The sequence below is a fragment of the Brassica oleracea genome, chromosome C2 (assembly GCF_000695525.1).
Source record: "Brassica oleracea var. oleracea cultivar TO1000 chromosome C2, BOL, whole genome shotgun sequence".
Lineage (NCBI taxonomy): Eukaryota > Viridiplantae > Streptophyta > Magnoliopsida > Brassicales > Brassicaceae > Brassica > Brassica oleracea.
Window position 1 is genome coordinate 23,056,307 of NC_027749.1, and position 18,578 is coordinate 23,074,884.

The window sequence follows — 18,578 nt, forward strand, 5'->3', positions numbered from 1 at the left end:
CTTCTAGATTTTGCTCAGATATAAAGAAATACAACAGAGACTATAAGGATCAAAAGAGATATAAGAAAGATAGCCCAAATGATTAAAAGACAAAGTCTTAAAAGGAAAACAAACAATGCATTGTATTTGGAAAAACCCAAAAGTACTTAAGCTGCAGCAAATTAAAAAAAACACGCAATCCTTGAAATGTAAAGCATAGAGATAAACACTAATGAACCCAAGTTCTAATTCTCACACCTTGAGCGTTTAGCTGTCCTTGGATCAGCACTGCTACACGGCCGCTTGCTCTCCTCATCTGCAGGATCTACACGGCCTGTGGGAGGTTCACAGACGTCGTTTCCAGACTCCTTTGCTTCCTCGGACATTGCACCAATGTCATTTCCAACTGAGGCTTCCGTGGGTGGTGGGGTGTCTAGAGGGAGGATCTTGGTGACAGTTATGGCTCGGGTATTGCCTGTGAAGTTGTGGTCTGTGACTTTCACACAGAACTTATGTGTCTGTCCGATGGTACTGATCAGAGCTTCCGGGACAGACACCTCATGGTCAGCTCCTTCGCTTTTATTAGCCTTACAATCAATTATAATAATGTAAGCTTAGTCACTTGAGAGATCAGCAACAATGAGGGAACAATGCATTCGAGATTATAAACTGATGCTCAGTTACCTCAAAGTAGCTGCTAACTAACTTGGATGCGTGCCTACCAGTCAACTCACGCCCAGCATCTCCAAGTATGACAAAAAAAGCTTGTTCACTGTTGTCATAAACAGAAATCTTTGCCCGGTACCTGTTGTCAAAGAATAAGAAACTAACGTCAATAATTCAATAATCAAAAACTAATACTATTGAAACCGTAATTGAATATTAAAGCGAGATAACATACTGTGGAACGTCAGCTGTGTTAACCTTTCCACATTTTGTGTTTGTACAAATCAACGAACTTGGGTCGTTGGTAGCCTTAGAATGGCACTCACTGCATGCAATGTAGTACCAAGGAGAGCCATGAACAACATCATCAATCGTAGCCGTGCACTCAAAAAAGGCAGCCAGCGAAAGTTTGTAAGCATGAGATTAAATTATATCAGTGTTTCAAAATGAGTAAGTAATACAACTTTACTTTTACCTTTGCAGATTCCTGAGTCATATAGGAGAATATATCTGCTATAGTCAGTGTCTCACGCTTAGTGATGACGTCTGTGCTAACTTGATTAGCAATCTCTGGGTTAGAGCCCAGCCTGAAACAATCAGTCAATCACTACTATAAGTGTAAGTTTACGCTTCAGATGAATCTGTATAGAATAGATGCTGAAGACGGATATACATACCAGGTGAAATAATCCCTTGTTGGTTGGACATCATAGTCCATGAAGACCCGTGTGGAGGACATAGAGGATAGGGCAAGGGTACCTGTTCAATAATGTAAGAATCATTAAAAAGGATTGAGTGAAAATTAACAACTACTGATAAAGAAGAAAACGTTTTAGGAATGGTAAATAAGTACCTCCGAGACGTTTAGTGTTAACAGTTGTGACCAAAAGCACTGTCGGAGTATTTTCACAGGAGTTGAATTTCTTGCAAAAGTCTGTTGCAGTCTGGTCCCAAAGGTAGAACTTCATCACAGGTCCACTGCAAAAATAAACTCATAGGTATTTAAGAACTACCGGGAGATGATTACTTGAAATAAAAGAACACACTTACTCATGCGATTGCACATGAATCATAATATGCCGAGTGGTAGCGATCTTCACATCATCAAGGCTGGGACGCTCAATAAGAGTCTGTCCATTGACCAGCTTCATGTGGCCAATAACATCTATAACATTTACACGAAAAGAGTAAGTTATATGACTAATAAACCCTAGAACCCAAATATTTGAACTACTTATTTAACCCTTAAAATATAGATTTATTTACCTAAGCAGGAGGATAGACTAAAAACTACACACAAAGTAATGTAACTGAGAAATAATTTCTAAAACTAATATGCTTACCGTGGAGGTCACCTTTGAGATCACAGTTGGCTTCAAAATCTTTGTATGAATGAAATCTGAAACGGTCTTCATCAAAAGAGATCGGAATCTCGTGAAGAACCGACATTTCAGAGTTCCATGCGAAAGACACGGTTTCGACATGATCAGCAACCCGATACACCGGTTTGTTTTTCGATCCGTAGAAATTGATGAGTTTGTAAACTGAGCCGCGTTTCATCTCAGGCAAGTACTTATTAATTCGTCCCGGTGGGATGAATCCTTGAATAACAGTTCCCTGAAATAACAGATCACGAAATGAGAATGAAACCTCAGAACTAAAAAGATACGAAACAAACACATAGAAACAAACCAACTTCAGAATTAAAACAGATACGAAACAAAACACTACTTTAACTAATTAATCAAGCGTATAATAGACGTCTAAAATAACCATCGAAACCCTAGCCTATCAAAAATTCTCGGAAACATAGATTTAATGATCTGGAAACTATTTTTGGAGTGGAAACTTTTTTTGGAGAATTGACTAACCTGTTCGTCGATGAGGAGCATTTCGAGGCCAATCAGTGTCTTCTTCACCGGGTTCCGAGCCTCCCAGAAATGGATGAGTCGGAAGCGTAGTTGAGCTTCATGGGGACCTAGAGAGATATCCTTGAAGGACATGAATTTTTCATCAGAGTCGGAGGAGACATGCGACTTTCCATTTCGTTTCATCGCCATGGATCGAGTTTTGAGTGGTTCTAGGGTTTTGGTTTATATGAAATAAAAAGATCAATATATAAAGAAGGATGAAAAGGGGGAGGTGAAACGAAATCATAAAAGAGGTATTGATTGTGTAGAAGTGGCTCGATTAAATCTCTGCTTCTCTTCTCTTCGATCGGAGAAAACGAAAAGGTAGAGACGATGAAAAGACGAAGAGGCAGAGACGATAAGCTTCGACGGAGACTCCGAGGTTTCTTTTGCATTTTATGTTTCGAAATAAAAGTTTAATAAAGCCCCTTTTAATTTGTAAATTACAGATGAAGCCCACAGAATCCCACAACGCTCCAGACAAAACAGATGGACTCGTGTTTTGTTTAAACCATGTTTTGTCTAAACCGTGTTTTGTTTAAAACGATCCTGATTGGCCCGAATTAAAAATCATACGTGGCACACTGTATGCTCTCTATATCCGGCTTTTAGTATTGTAGATTTGCACTACACACACAAGCATTATACTGTATTTAGGTATATACACATTTTAGTTGTTCCTCCACAATTTTTTGCAATTACTATGTTGTCCCTATAGCATAAATTAAATATGAAACACTAATTTCTTTCTCTTGCACAGTTGGAAGGCGGAAAAACCAAAAAACTCTCTAGTTTCCAGCCGCATGGACCACATCACAACTATTTTCATCACATGTACTTATATGCACCATCATAAATCGCCTTCATTTTTTGGCTATGTAATCAATCTTTGTACCTCTGCTTTAATGACTCATAACAAAATCAAGTGGGTTAACACACAGATTCTAGCCGAATATATTTTAAATAAGTTTTACATTTTTCTAAAAAAACGGAAATATATTTAATAGCATATAACAGTCTTTTTTCAATTTTTAACCCGATAACATATTTAATATCATTTAACATTTTATATATTTTACATGTAATTTTGAATTAATTTTTAACTTCATTGTTATATGGCTAACATATTTAACTATATATAAAAAATATTTATCTGGCATATCTAATATTTTATAACAATTTATTTTTTGGTTTAGTCTTTTAAATTAAGTATTCAACGGCTAATATATATATAATGTTGTATAATAATTAATTTATACGGCATATCTATTATGAAATATTTTTAAAGATTGTAATGTTGTAACAATTAGTTTTTATGTATTTAAAAATTAACCGCTAAAATTTATTATTACACGACTAACATATTTAATAACATATAAAAATTTATTTATCCAATATATCTACTAATTTATAACAGTTTATTTTCGGTTTAGATTTGTAAATTCATTGTTAGACGGCTAATATATGTATAATATTGTATACCAATTAATTTTTCCATGATATCATATCTGGAATTAATTCTAATATTTATTTCAATTTTATGGACATGTTCTTCCTCGCGGAGTTCAGCTTTTTCGTTCCTCTTTTGTTCGAAGATTCCTTGGGTCAATCCTTAAGACGATCAATACGACTCAGTCTCAGAATAAGTTTGTGTACAAACCGAGCAAAGATCCCGTGGCGTTTGTCCTGAAGAAAACTGTTTTTGTATTACATGAAAGTAATTTCAGAATTTAGTGAATGTGTGTGATCAACTGATTATATAGACCAGTGATTATGTAGATCATTATCTGGAACACATCTTCTTCAATTTTTTAGATTCATCAGGAAAAAAAAAAGAAAAAAAAACAAAGGAAGAAGATGGGAAAGAAGGTGGAGGAAGAAGAAAACGATAATGAAAGAGAAAATGAAAAATTTATTTACTTTTAGAAATCGTACAATTCTTACCAGAGGGTTTCTAAAAGTAATTGTACATATTATTTATGTAATGTAGTTCCTACACATTTACTGTTTTGGGTAGTTTGCAAACTTCCAACTTCTTTATGGATTTCTAGCTAATTGACTCATTTTTATATTGTCCCACAGTTATAAGTTATATAACAATTATTCTTTCCTTTTGGGTTTTACCAAAAATATGTTTTCAATAATATCAGCATTTATCTGTTCCGTCATTTTAAAGAGTAAGTATATTTTATGTTTAACTTTTTTTAGAAATTTAATTTTCATAATTTTTTTTGTAATCATATTTGTATTTTTTTAATCATATATATGTATAAATCTTAATCAAAATCTAATGTATTTTATAAAATAATAGCAATTTAAAAGTTGATTCAGCATATGTTCGATTTTTTGTAATCATATGTTTGTATACCTATTTTTTTGTAATCATATTTATCTATTCTAAATGTTATAGAAATATAAAAAATAAAAAAATTACAAACTAACATTATAGCCGCGAATCAAAATATAGAACATACAAATATGATTACAAAGAAACAGGTATACAAACATATGATTACAAAGAGACGAACATATAGCTTTTTAGCTACTATTATTTTATAAAATAAATTTTGATTAAAATTTATACATATGACTACAAAAGAAAACACAAATATAATTACAAAAAGAAACATCAATATAAAAATTAAATTAAATCAAAAAAATATACCCGCTCTTTCAAAGAGCGGGTGAGAATCTAGTTATCTATTAAAAGAGAAGTCATGACTTTTTTCATGTATGATATTTTATTTTGGACCATCTTTTAGAAAATTGGTTACATATTTTGTATTTGAATAGTAAAATCTTAACAATATAATTGTTTTGCTTCTTTTATTCCTATTAATATATACTATTATTCTAAACTATTAAAAGTGAAGTACATTTTGTATTTAACCCTAACTTTTTTTAAATAATTACCATTTCATGCCATTGACCTGAAACACTGTTGTTTTATAAACTAATCAATACTAATAATTTGTTTTTTCCTTAACCCAATAACATTCCAAAAAATATTCATATTTCAACGCAAATAAATTACAAACAAAATATCAAGTAACTAACACGTATGGGTTATCTTTAAAAATTAATATTCTATATATAATTATGATTTCATAGTTTTTTTTTTTTTTTTTTGAAAACCTTGGTGTGATTCCAAAGGATTTCTAGGCCCAAAGACTAATCACCAAAAGATCCATAGAAATCCGGGTTTTCTTACCACTTAAGGCGTCAATGGTTACATATTTTGTATTTCTAGTATCTATTAAAAGAGAAGTCATGATTTTTTTCATGTGTGATATTTTATTTTGGACCATCTTTTAGAAAATTGGTTACATATTTTGTATTTGAATAATAAAATCTTAACAATAAAATTGTTTTGCTTCTTTTATTCCTATTAATATATAACCAACTTAATAGATATAATATCATACGTACATTACTAAACTTCTTATATCTTCTTTTCCATCTTCGGTTGATCATTTTTTTTATATAATCATTTCGATGATCATTTCTTCGTGGTCAAACAATGCAAATTAGCATGAATCTGATATTTGCTTCAGTTTTTTTATTCTGATCTCTAAAAACGGTGATAGTTATATGCTTGGATTTGACATGTTGGTAGATCGATTCTAATCTTAGAATTTGCGGTATATTTTGTTTGATGATTCGTATATGTCTGTATTCATCTGAACGATCTGCAGCTTGAATCTGTATTTGATCACGTCTTTAAGGCAAACGATGAAAATTTAGGATGACTCTGAAACTGTTCTTCGCTTGAAGTTTTTTTCGATCTTTATAGCGGTGACAGTTATATGCCTGGATAGATTTGATAGAATATGGATGATGATTACATTGATATGGGTGAGTTGTAATCTTTTTAAAAAAATCTATTTAGCAACATTTGTTAGACACAAGCACTCTTTTTGACATGCCTTCAAAACAAAATCATAAAAATTTCCACATGCTTTTATACCAAATATTTATAAAAATAATTTAATATTCATTAACAACAGATGAAAAATACATTACATACCAAAAATATAAAATATTGTATAACATCAATATTGAACAAAATATTGAACAAAATATATAAACAAGAAGTTATAGAGTTATACAATAGATAGAACACTAAATTTTAGACAATATCTAATAAATTTGTCATATAAATAAAAATTTAACCCGTATAAAAGTGAAAATATATCCGATGTCCGCACGGTAATGTATGTTATATACCATAAACATTTTATAATAATAATATTAAGGAAAATTGGATTGCTTGTACATAGTAACACAAAATTAATTTTATAACCATAACAATTTTTTGGCTATGATATTCTTTGTATAATATGTATAAAGACAAAAACTGTCATTCATTACACTGTTTCATCTCACTCTCATTCTCATTGTTAATCTCATTCTTCTGAAAATATTTTTCTTTTCCAAAATTTATATTAATAATGCGATAATTTTTTATTCCATGAGCATTTAAAAGTTCTACGAAATTCTTGGAAGTGATATTTTGCATATAGTATAATCATCTGATCCAACAATGTTTCTGATCACGTTTCTTCATATCTTTTGGGTTTACAATTTTACTACTTTTCGATATATATGGATTAAAAAGCAGAGAGCGCATAAAACTATTGGAGAAGACGAACAGTACACATTGTGTTGTACAATTCCATTTGATAACATAGAATAGTACAACACAACATGTATTGTTACATCATCTCCACCCCCTCTTCCTCCTCCTTCAACAAAAGAATCAAGGTATGTTCTGTTTGATTGTATAGCATAAGAATCCATCGACTAAGTTTCGCCGCCATGGATTATTAGGAACTTAATCCAAAACAACGTTTCTTTTGAAGATCCGGTTGGAACAGTCTTCGACGAGTCGCGAAAATGGTGCGTTCAAACAGTTGTTAGTTATTCAAAATTAATGTTATTGGGTTCTATTTGGATCCTGAATAAGCAAAGTTCGCATATTTGCATATGTGTTTGCCGCGGTTTTGGCCAACCATGTTTCTGGTTGGAAGAACAACTCTATGTTATACCTGATAAGACTAGACTATAAGATATACATATATAATATATAACTAAATATATTTACTAGTTTTTTCTATTGAAATATAGCGATGGTATATTCATTTGTGCATATTTGCATGCTACTGAAGTATTGTCTCTATGCTTGGCATGTAAAAGATAGCACAATTCTTTGTAAGTTATAACCGCACATTGTCATGTCACACAATAGATGAAATCCAACCTTGTATCTAGTTTTCTCCTCCGTATGACTATACTATAAAGTATGTAGTATAGTATGTCTCTTTCACTTACATGTATTACTTGTGAGCTTTTTCAGGTTTAGTGTGTGTTGTGATGGTTATTCTCCTGGAAGTCAATGCGATAGTGCAACTTAATCGATGAGACACCCTCACAGGAGCCTCCCCTGTCATCGCAGCATAGACATGTTCGGTTGCAGCTTTTTCTGTTAAAACACGTTTTACGTGTTGGTCGGCATGGACGGTGACGACATGGACGGTGAGCTGAAATTGTTGACGTTGGTTTTGTCAAAGATTGTGAGCCACCAAACACCTTCTTCATGCTTATAAAAGGAGAGCTGAGGTGAAGAGGAAAATCATCCCAAAACAAGAAAACAGAGAGAAAAAACGAGAGAGGAGAGGAGAAGAAAAAAGAAGAAGAAAAAAAAAAAAACTTTTTTTTTCTCACAAAAAATCTTCTTTAAGAAATTACTAGTAATTTCTGAGTGTATTTGGGATCGGGGTGTGAGTTGTGAGCTTGTAAAAATTCCCTGGTTAATAATAAAAGATCTGTAGCAGGTCCGGAGACGTAGGCATCATTGGCTGAACTCCGTTAACAATTTGGTGTGTGTGCTTCTTTCCCGCTCCCATAAATTCTGGCTTTCCGCAAAATTTGACCGCGTATTTCCTAACATTTTCCAGCGTCAATTCAGACCTACTCATGCAATGAACTATTTTATACCATTTGCTTTCATTTTACATTAGTCTTATGTATTAACCAATGATGTTTCTTTTATTTTTTCTGACATAATGCTTCTTTCTATCCTGTAAACTTTGTTTTGTGACTGCACATTTGGGACAAAAGTAAATTTGATTCCTAATACGGTTGTTATATACGTTAACATTTCTAAGTTTTCATATTAACTTTGACCCCCTTCTCCAAATTGGTAAAGCATTGTCAGCATACAAAAAAAAAATAATGTTTTTGTGTGGAGTATTCTATACACTGTCGTAACCATATATATTATAGTTTAGTAATAGATGAAACTCAACCTCGTAACTGATTCAATCATTTGTGTGACTATATTATATGATATTTAGTATAGTATGACAACTTTCGCTTTGGAATGTCAACATCACGCGCACGCGCCTTGAAGGAGATTTCAGTCAAGTTTGTGTGCAAATTGTCCCATCCATCTCACATTACTGTAGCATGAACATATTCTTCATTTTTTTTTGCCTATTATGTATATTCAGCAAATTTACCCTAATATTAAACAAGCCACATAAACATTAAGTACATAGTTAGATGATACTCCCTCCGTTTCACAAAGAGTGTCACTTAGACACTATTCACACATATTAAAGAACTTATTAAAATGCATTTATGTTTTCATTAATATCACATATCTAACCAATAGTATTTTAGATAAATCAATTTATTTATAAAATTAATGCATTTTGCAATTAATTTTCAGCTGAAATATTGTATAAATTGCATTGGTATGGTAGGATGACACTCTTTGTGAAACAAGAAAAATGAGCTAAAGTGACACTTAATATGAAACAGAGGAGAGGAAGTATATAACATCACATTAAATATCAGTCTGTTATTTAAATAAAAATATTTTAATATGAAAATAAAACCCGCACGGTCGTGCGGATCAAGATCTAGTATCTTATATATTAAAACAGAAGTCACAACCTTGATTCATGTGTGATTTTTTTTTAAAATGGACCTAATGGAGCTATTCATAGAAAGTCATGTTACATTTAATATCTAAAACATAAATTTTTATTAGACTATCAATAATTGGATTTAAACAATATATGATCCATTGGATTTATTGATAGTATAAATTAAATAGATATAATTTAATTTTGTAATATTATACCTCTATATGCTAAATATTTAAATATTTTTCTATGTTAACTTTTAAAATTAGAAATATTTTTTTTTAAATAACAAAAATCATATTATCTAACAATGATTAATCTTTAATACCTTAAACCAATGAAAACAAATTTTAAACTAAATAGATTATTTTAAAATTAAACAAAAATTAAATGTTTAATTATTTACTCGATAATATAAATCTATGAAACGAAAAGTTTAATTTTTTAAGAACTTTATAAATTTGTGAAATATTACAATATCTTTGAATATGACAATAAAAAATATTTTACTAATATTTATATATATAGTTATGATTTTAATAATGAAATAATAATCCAAAATATATATATATAGAAAAAGATACAAATACATGTGAAAGTTTGAAATAATATATTCAATGAAAAAAATATACAGTAAACTTATTATGTTTTAAAACTTGATAGACACATATATATTATAATATATATCAATTTAGAATTGAAAGCAAAATATTTATATAAAAATAAATGAAAACAAAAACCCGCGTGGTTGCGTCCATCGAGATCTATTTAAACTTTATGAATCAATGTTTCAGATTTTTTATTATATATATAATTCATGAACCAAATCTAAAACTTTTTTAGTCACTAAGAACGAAAGAAATGTTTTGAAGTTAGGACTAGGCGTTGGAAGCTTGCTTGTTATCCAAGAAACCATATAAATGACGTATTACAAGTTCATGATTCTGAAGGCATAGCAACAAAACAACGAAGCACGTGCAAATTTTGAGATATCTGCACTAGAATTGCTTCTCCTTCACTAACATCTAAAACATCTGCAATATGTTTCAACAGTTCACCATTTGACTTGAGAGCACTTCGCCTCTCTGTGATCTCTCAAAGCTCTTAGTTTCATCACAACAACACAGATAAAAAGGCTTTTCAGGTCAGAATAGATAAAGAACACATAACCTAGAGTAATATTCTTAAACTCATACCTCTTTCTGAAGTCCAGTCCTCTAAACTTTTCATTTGTACTAAAACACTCGATTCTTCGGTATTACAAGACCATTTTGATCGATGTTTTGGCATGATTTGAAGAACAAACTGCAATATCAGAGACTGGTTTGGTCTTTTGGCAATCGCAGTCTGCCCTAGAAATACAGTGTTCTTCAAGAAACTCTTCTCTCGAGGCGTCATCATCCATATCTCTCTCTGTACGTAAGCCTCAAGTTCAGCTTCAAGTTCCTTCACTTCCTTTTCCCTCTTTGCCAAATCTTCTTGGCTCCAACAGCTGAAGCACTTCTCTCGTCATCTAACTCCATATACAAATCTATCAGTGACTTCTTGTCCAAGCGAACCTCTTTCTTGAGCTGGTGAAGGATGGATTCACCGTTTGAATCAGCGATGTCTATCTTATCTAAAGGTGATTTCCTGAGAGCTCGTACGGACCATCCATCGTGGACTGTTTAACGACGAATCAGACAGAGGAATACCAAAGAACTTGTTACCTCCTCTTACAAAACTTGGTGTTCTGTCCACATCCAGATCCTTAAATTCAGATTCTTTTTCAGAAACTTTGTTGTGTGAAACCGTAGGAGAAGGAGCAGGAGCAGGAGAAGGAGCAAGTAAACAAGTGTTGTTCTTTGAAAACTTCTCAGATTTTGTCTTTAATAGTTTTCTACAAGAGGAACAATGTTGTTTCAAGCAGTCGTTTTCAGTGTTGTTGTTGCTTGTTTTGCAAGCAACCAGATGATTTGTTGTCTGAACTAAATTTTCGTCTTTCTTGAGCGCCAAGGGAAGGTCTCGTTCATCATCAATGAGAAGTTAAAGATCTTTGTGTAAGATCCCAATGAGATACTTATAAGTATCACAGTCAGATTCTTTCTGGGTGGCGAAAGAGAGAAGACAACCTTCACACATATATATGTTTGATCTCAGATAGTTTCTTGTGGACATGGCAATAAGCAAGGGAAGAGGCTTTCTTCTTGTGAGAGTCGCAGATTGAGTCATTGTACTAGAAATGAGAGTCTCTAGGGACAAGAACTTGGTCGATCCTGGTGCAGAGGAGACAAGGAGTGTTGAGATCAAAGAATCTAGCGTATTGGTTTTTATAGAAAGGCAAGAAGGCCGTCGATGAAGAGGGTAGTGCTGAGAATCCATTCAAGGATGGTGTAGATGAGGGCATTGTGGCTTGTATAAGCAGAAACAAGAACAATAAGACACAGAGCAGTTGAATAATCATATGAGATCAAATTGAGCAAGAAGATCTCTCGCACACTCCTTTTGTTTTGTTTATGAATGTGTTTCTATTTTTGGGCCGGGAGACAGAATACAACTATACACGACCGAAACAGAGGACATGCCAACACACACACACATTTAACTCATACATGTATGTATGTTGTTGTAAGATTGGTTGATTAGTGAATGGGGATCATGTTCTGTGATTGAAAGATTATTTGGTTAGGAAACAGGTAATGCACCCAATCATCCCACACTAAAAATATATAAAAAGAATCTGGATTTTTGATGGGTAATGAAAAAGCTCCACTATAATAGAAGTGACCAATAAAATGTGAAATATTGGAATCATTCAAGATAATGAATAATCTACAAATCCTACAAATATATTATCCTGAAAAACCAGATATCTTATTATAAGCCCCCATGAATCACCAAAGATTGATTGAGATGGCCACATGGAGAAGCAACTAAGACTATGATTTTGACTGAGAGAACATGAATGAAACAAACCATACCAGATAGTATTACAACAACTTCCAAACATGTAAGGAAAAAAAAAACAGAAAAGATGAAGGTGGTGGAAACCCTACAAACACACTTACAATTCTTCAAACTCCTATGTCTATTATTCTTCTTCACTACACATCTTTTCAGCCAAATACGTAAATTTGATTAAAATATAACATAGTCAAGTCCTATCTGTACAAGAGAGAAACAAACAAGATGTGTGTGTGTGTGTGTTGCAGATTCACCTTTTGGGATTTGCATTAAGCGACTCCAATGGTGTTGAATGCTGAATGCCTTGAATAAGAAGATGATGGCTCATTTATATTAGATATGGCTAGTGAGAGGCTGAGAGAGATCGGTTCAGACCAAGCTTGCGAAGTAAATGGGACCAGGTTAACTTCTGGTACAAGAGAAGATGGTTGTGATGAGTTCTCCTGCACTTCTTCCATGGGCATGACCTTATGAAAAAGCCAAGCAAGATTTGTTATACAAAAAAAACTTAAACCTACCACTAGCATCAAGGTGAATCATCTGGGTAAGTCACTAGAGTGACAAGAGGATTAGTGAATATTTACCGTAGGAGTTGTCATGTCAAAAAGGCTAGATCTTCTCCGGCGGCGACGGTTGAGATTACTTCGCCGGAGAAAGTATTTCTGAGCATGACTAGCTACTTGAGTAGACGTTCTGGTCTTGACAAAGTTTTTAGATATTCCTTTCCAATTTCCTTTTCCTACTTTCTCCAGACCAAGCAAGAACAGCTTGTGCTCTTCCTCACTCCATGGAACTCCTATTTCAAAAAATAACAAGAACATACAAACTCTGTTTTTATCAGTCGACTGCTCAAAAACATGTCCAAAGATTAGAAACAGATTTGGACAGTACCTCGTTTCCTCTCACGGTTAGAAGAAACCGGAACAGCTTCATCCGCGGAAGCGTAACAGGAGTTGGTTTTGTTCATATCTTGTCCATCTCCATCCTCGCCACCGATCTTTAGGATCTCCTTCGTCTGCTCATAATCAGACAAGTTGTTCAAACTCACGCTCTTTCTCATAGGGTCAAGCACAACCCTAACACCAAACAGCATAATCTCTTTACTTATTCCGCACGCGACCGTGTTACTACCGTCGGCCATGATATTCCACGCGCTCCCTCTTTCACCGTAAGGAATCAAAAGTACAGAGCAATAGCAATGGAGTGGTGTGTGTGTGTGTGTGAATGTCTTCTTGATGAGTTTTATAAGCCAAAAGGCAGGTGGTTCCTTGTTAAACAATTACATGTTGTAGCTGCTATGATGGTATCATATGCCACGTGTCTAATTTGTCTTTATTAATTACTTGCATGTCTCTCTACACAGTTAAATACAATTAGAGCGTGATTATTGAGAGGTTGTTAGGGTGAGGTTTTTACCGGAATATAAGAACCCGTCTTTTAACTTTTAACTAAAAAAGCTAAGAACCGTCTTTTAAAACTCTTATTTAAGAGCCAATTCTTAGCTTTTTTAGTTAAAAAATAAGAGACAGGTTCTTATATTCCGGTAAGAACCACATTTTAACAACCCTCCAATAATCATGTTCTTACATCGATAGTGCTTTAACATGTAATTTAACATGATAAAAGTGTAGGTTTATAGTGTACTATACCAATCAGGTCAACTCAATGTCCCCTCCTAAGCGCATGCAACTTGATCTTAGAAAAATAGTCACCTTCTGAAAGATTCTGTGTACTCTGCTCTTATAATATCATTTTACAGCTAAACCATTGTACTTTATTTTTGTAAAGAACCATATCTTGTTGATCTATGGGTTTTTCTCAAAAGACGTTACAAGTAATTCCTTTAAAAATTATAACTTTTAATTTCAACATACTATAATAATATCAGGAAACAAAATGTACACAGTTATACATAAAGTTCATAAACCGATTTTTTTCCAAAAATATGATATGTTTTTTTTTTTTTTTTATAATCCAGGGGTTCCCCACTTACTTGGATCATTCCCCTGAGTCCGGTTAGGCAGCGGTCCACTTCACCCGGGAGGGCTTTACCTGTGCTGGTGACAAGGCCCAACACCCAGTACCGCATTTAATGACAGGATGGACAGTTCCCCTCCGACTGGCGTCGAACCCGGGAGCTAAAAATATGATATGTTAGTCGGATTTATTGTCTAAAATTAGTCATAAGACGGTGTTAGGAACTAATTCGACTATGTGAATTCATTTAGAAGAACGTTAGGATGTGATTTGACGTATAAGAAAATGATTACATTTATATAATGTCATTATTTATATAATTTTAGATTTATAGGAAAATTTAAAGATTGATACCCATAGTTTTGGAAGAACTATATACCCATAGTTTTGGAAGACAACAGGAACACAAGGCACTAACATCGGTTAGAAAGCAAAGCCACCATTACTTTTATGCACACAAAGTGGAGACCTAAGTATAGTGGTTGAAGCACTAAAGGAAGAGCTTTCCTGTCTACTTTCTTTTTAGCAATTTGGATGAGTAGCTTGAGTGACGTTTCCAGAATCAGAAAATATACACAAATATGAGATACATAGAGAGGAGAAGAACAAGAAGAGTCTTGCACGATGACCAGTTTCTTTTTATTCTGGGTGGAGTTGTTATGTTCCAATTTAAACTCAGACCAGTGCGTCATTGGTGTGTAATATGTTAGATGCGCGCGAAGTCGGAGATAGTGACCAAGAATCAGATGAGGTCATAAGCAAACACTAGAGCTTCAACTAGAGAATCTTCACTGATAGATCCTTTGCATTTGTAACTGAAGCTCCAATAATATATTACATAAGCATTTAGATCAGGACCAGAGCTGGAAAAACGGTCATTTCATAACCAACATATCGCAATATGTTCATTTCATACCCAACTTATACCACCGTGCAAAAACATACCTCAACTTTCGAAAATTTCAAATAACATAAATGTGTTTATCTTTATGGCGAAATCCTACATCAGTCGCCACATCAGCTGCCATGTCATATAATTTTGCTGATGTAGATGTTACGTTAGCTAATTTTGCTGACAATAATGCCACATGTGCAAAACAAAAATCTTAAAAAAGCAAAATAGTTGAAAAAATATTTTAATCTTATGTAAGAGATATATTTGTAAATTTTCTGATCCTATCACAATATCGTCCTTATAAGAGTTATATATATGTTGTAATGATTCAAATTTAATGTTATTGTTGCTTCATAAGTATATATTTCTTATGATTTTCTTTTAAATTTTAGATTTTAATCGGGTTATTCGAACCGATCCGATATAACCCAAATCCGAACGATATATGATTACTTTATGGGTTATAGAATATGATACAAAATTGACCGAACCCGATGTGTTACGAATATCTCTATCATATAAGATTAAAATTTATTATTTAATTAATTTTTGTAAATTTTACTAAATAGTATAAATTTATAAATTTTACATTTAAAAAAAAATATTTTTATAAAACAATTATTTTGATTTTATAAGAATTTTGTTTGTACACGTGGCATCTTTGTTAGCAAATTAGCTGACGTAGCATCTACATTAGCAAATTTAGATGACATGGCAGCTGATGTGGGGACTGGTATATGATTTCGCCAAAAAGACAAACAACATGTATGTTATTTGAAATTTTTGAAACTTCAAGTGTGTTTTTACACGATAATATAAGTCGGGTATGAATTGAACATATCGCGATATGTTGGGAAATGATTGTTTTCCCGTGCAAAGCCTAATTACACATTAACCTTGAATCATTGATCTCCAAAATTTGTAGAGACTTTTTACAATACAAACCCCAAAAATATGAAAAATTTGTTAAGGTTTTTAAGAAATGTTTATTCCAAAAATCTCATACGGCCATAGTAACCAGAAAAAACATATGAATGAAAAAATAAATCTATGGCTGCAAAATCATTGGTCTGACTAATGATTCCATAAAAAAAAAAAGAATTAGTTGGCTTTGTTCCAATGTATGTCTCTATATTTATCTCTAAAATTGAAATCTCAATTATAAAGATGGATTTTATCTAAGAGCATCTCCAATATATGTTTCTTTATTTTCCTCTAAAATAGAAATCTCTATTATAAAAGTAGAATTGCTCTAATGTATGCATCTATAATAGAGTTCCTCTATTTTAGACGAAAATAAAGAGAAAATTTACTTTTGTCTCTATATTTAGAGGTGAAAATATCATATCTCTATATTTTCCCTCATAAATAGAGGAACTCTACTATAGAGACATACATTGGAGCAAATCCACCTCTATAATAGAATTTTTCCATTTTAGAAAAAAATATAAAATTAGAAATAGAAATGGGTTGGTGATAGTCTAATGTATACTTTTATAATAGATTTTCTTTATTTTAAAGAAAAATATAGAGGAATACTACTTTTTGTCTCTATATTTAGAGATGAAAATAGCATTTTTGTCTCTATATTTTTTTCTATACACAAAAGAATTCTATTATAAAGGCATACATCATAGCAAATCCACATTTATAATAGAGATTTTCTATTTCAGAAGAAAATATAGAAATAGGTTGACAAAAAAAAGAGAGGTATCACTACTATATAAAAGGAGCTATTTTTGGAGCTTCTAAGGGGTGTCACATGGACATAAATATTTTCCACCAATCAATCTGCCATGTCAATACGGGCTGGGTCACAAACCAATTTCAAGTTCCAGCCCAAACTTGCCCCATTCCGGCCCAACCTCAAATGCTTCTTATTATATGTGGGATCCACTATGTACTTATTAACTTAAGAAATCGTATGAGGTTGTTTCTGGGCTATAAGTTTGATTTATGATGGTAATCCTTAGCCCATTAAAAAGACGCTCAAGGCATCGTCCGCTCTGATCTAGGGTTTTCAAAACCATTTTTCCTTTCGACGAGATGGTTACGTCTCCCCCCCCCCTTCCTTTAAGATACGTTAATTGGTATTCATGGCAGTCTTAATTTTCTACACCCCTTCCATCTTCCTTATGATACCCTTAATGACTCCCCTGTTTCAAAACGTCAGCCATAGCCCTCTCTATATAAAATTGATCCTCGAGACCGGGATTAAACATCGCAACTCCCATCCGTGCTTTCATCATCCGCAGTGGCTTATACTACAGACGTGAAAATGTCTTCCTTTGCTGTTTTCGGTGCTCAATCAGCCGGTCCCCACACTACTTTCTACGATCTCCGCCTTTGTCGGTCTACTCAAGTCGTTGTCGGCCGTCTCTTATGCTTTTGGGATTCCCGCAATATCAATAAGAATGGCAAGTTCATGGGTAGCACCATACTCTTCCTAGATGAAAAGATGAACATGTATGTACATCTACTCTCTTAGATTAATGATTTACCTAGGAGTTTCTTGATCTAGAATGTAAAATTATAATTACCAAAACCCCTTATGTCTGTTTGTGACATTTGAACGCAGCTGATGTAACTTTGTCTAGAATATATATTTATGCTAAATCTGCTGCTCAAAGGTATAGTCATTTCAATACGTATCACTCATTTGTAACCTAAACTAAAACATACTTGCTCTTTTCAAGGTAACTATATCTGAACTCCACTCCGGCCACCAAGTTCTACTTTGACACCACCATCCCCGCTATTGAAGCATTCACAGAGAGGTCTGTCTAGAGAGCTTTGGAAAAAAAAAAATTAAATGCTTCCTTTAACATTTACCCCTTGTTATCCATGATCTCCTGGTTTCCACACGTGAGTTTGAGTTGCACAATCCTTAAGCAAAGAACCACGTGAGTTTGTACCCGTGTCTTCATAAATGGGGATATCCGATTTTCTCCGTCTAGACCGCCTAGCCGCTTAGGCGGCCGCCTAATCTTTTTTTTTTAATAATATTTTTATTTATTTATTTGATCTAAAATTTTATAAATATCATTTATATTCATAATTTTGATGAAAATTACACTCTATTAAGTTTATATATTATATTTGTGTGTTTTATACAATTTTAAACATGAAAATGTATTAATGTTATACACAATTAAAGATTAACATGTTTTATAACATAGTAAACAGTCTAAAAATTCTGCCCCGCATAATTTCCGATTAATCCCCGATTTTCTCTTTAGGCGCTAGGCCCAACCCGACCGCCCGACTAGCGCCTAG

The 18,578-nt window shown here is 33.1% G+C and overlaps 2 protein-coding genes and 1 pseudogene across 2 annotated transcripts; all 3 read right to left on the reverse strand.

Annotated features, from left to right (window-relative positions):
- Positions 1-224: 224 nt before the first annotated feature.
- LOC106323743 lies at positions 225-2,705 on the reverse strand. The gene is made up of 9 exons (XM_013761821.1): positions 2,517-2,705; positions 1,989-2,262; positions 1,696-1,810; positions 1,499-1,623; positions 1,323-1,404; positions 1,121-1,232; positions 881-1,029; positions 664-784; positions 225-566 (listed from the first exon to the last, which is right to left on the reverse strand). Exons 1-9 carry the CDS (start codon positions 2,703-2,705, stop codon positions 225-227), a joined length of 1,509 nt encoding a protein of 502 aa, XP_013617275.1.
- An 8,230-nt stretch (positions 2,706-10,935) lies between these two features.
- Positions 10,936-12,049, reverse strand: LOC106323745 (annotated as a pseudogene).
- Positions 12,050-12,394: 345 nt separating this feature from the next.
- Positions 12,395-13,641, reverse strand: LOC106325560 (transcription factor MYB1R1-like). Its single transcript, XM_013763608.1, has 3 exons — positions 13,322-13,641; positions 13,015-13,226; positions 12,395-12,897 (listed from the first exon to the last, which is right to left on the reverse strand). The coding sequence occupies exons 1-3, from the start codon at positions 13,569-13,571 to the stop codon at positions 12,700-12,702; spliced, it is 660 nt and encodes a 219-aa protein (XP_013619062.1). The 5' UTR covers positions 13,572-13,641; the 3' UTR covers positions 12,395-12,699.
- Positions 13,642-18,578: the final 4,937 nt, after the last annotated feature.

Excerpts from the sequence above, each read along its gene's own strand:
- LOC106323743 (XM_013761821.1), bottom strand. The coding sequence starts at position 2,705 with ATGGCGATGAAACGAAATGGAAAGTCGCATGTCTCCTCCGACTCTGAT. Across the intron at positions 2,263-2,516 it reads TGCTCCTCATCGACGAACAG|GGAACTGTTATTCAAGGATT; the intron begins GTTAGTCAATTC and ends CTGTTATTTCAG. Across the intron at positions 1,405-1,498 it reads TAACACTAAACGTCTCGGAG|GTACCCTTGCCCTATCCTCT; the intron begins GTACTTATTTAC and ends ATTATTGAACAG.
- LOC106325560 (XM_013763608.1), bottom strand. The coding sequence starts at position 13,571 with ATGGCCGACGGTAGTAACACGGTCGCGTGCGGAATAAGTAAAGAGATT. Across the intron at positions 13,227-13,321 it reads TAACCGTGAGAGGAAACGAG|GAGTTCCATGGAGTGAGGAA; the intron begins GTACTGTCCAAA and ends TTTTTGAAATAG. Across the intron at positions 12,898-13,014 it reads TTGACATGACAACTCCTACG|GTCATGCCCATGGAAGAAGT; the intron begins GTAAATATTCAC and ends CTTTTTCATAAG.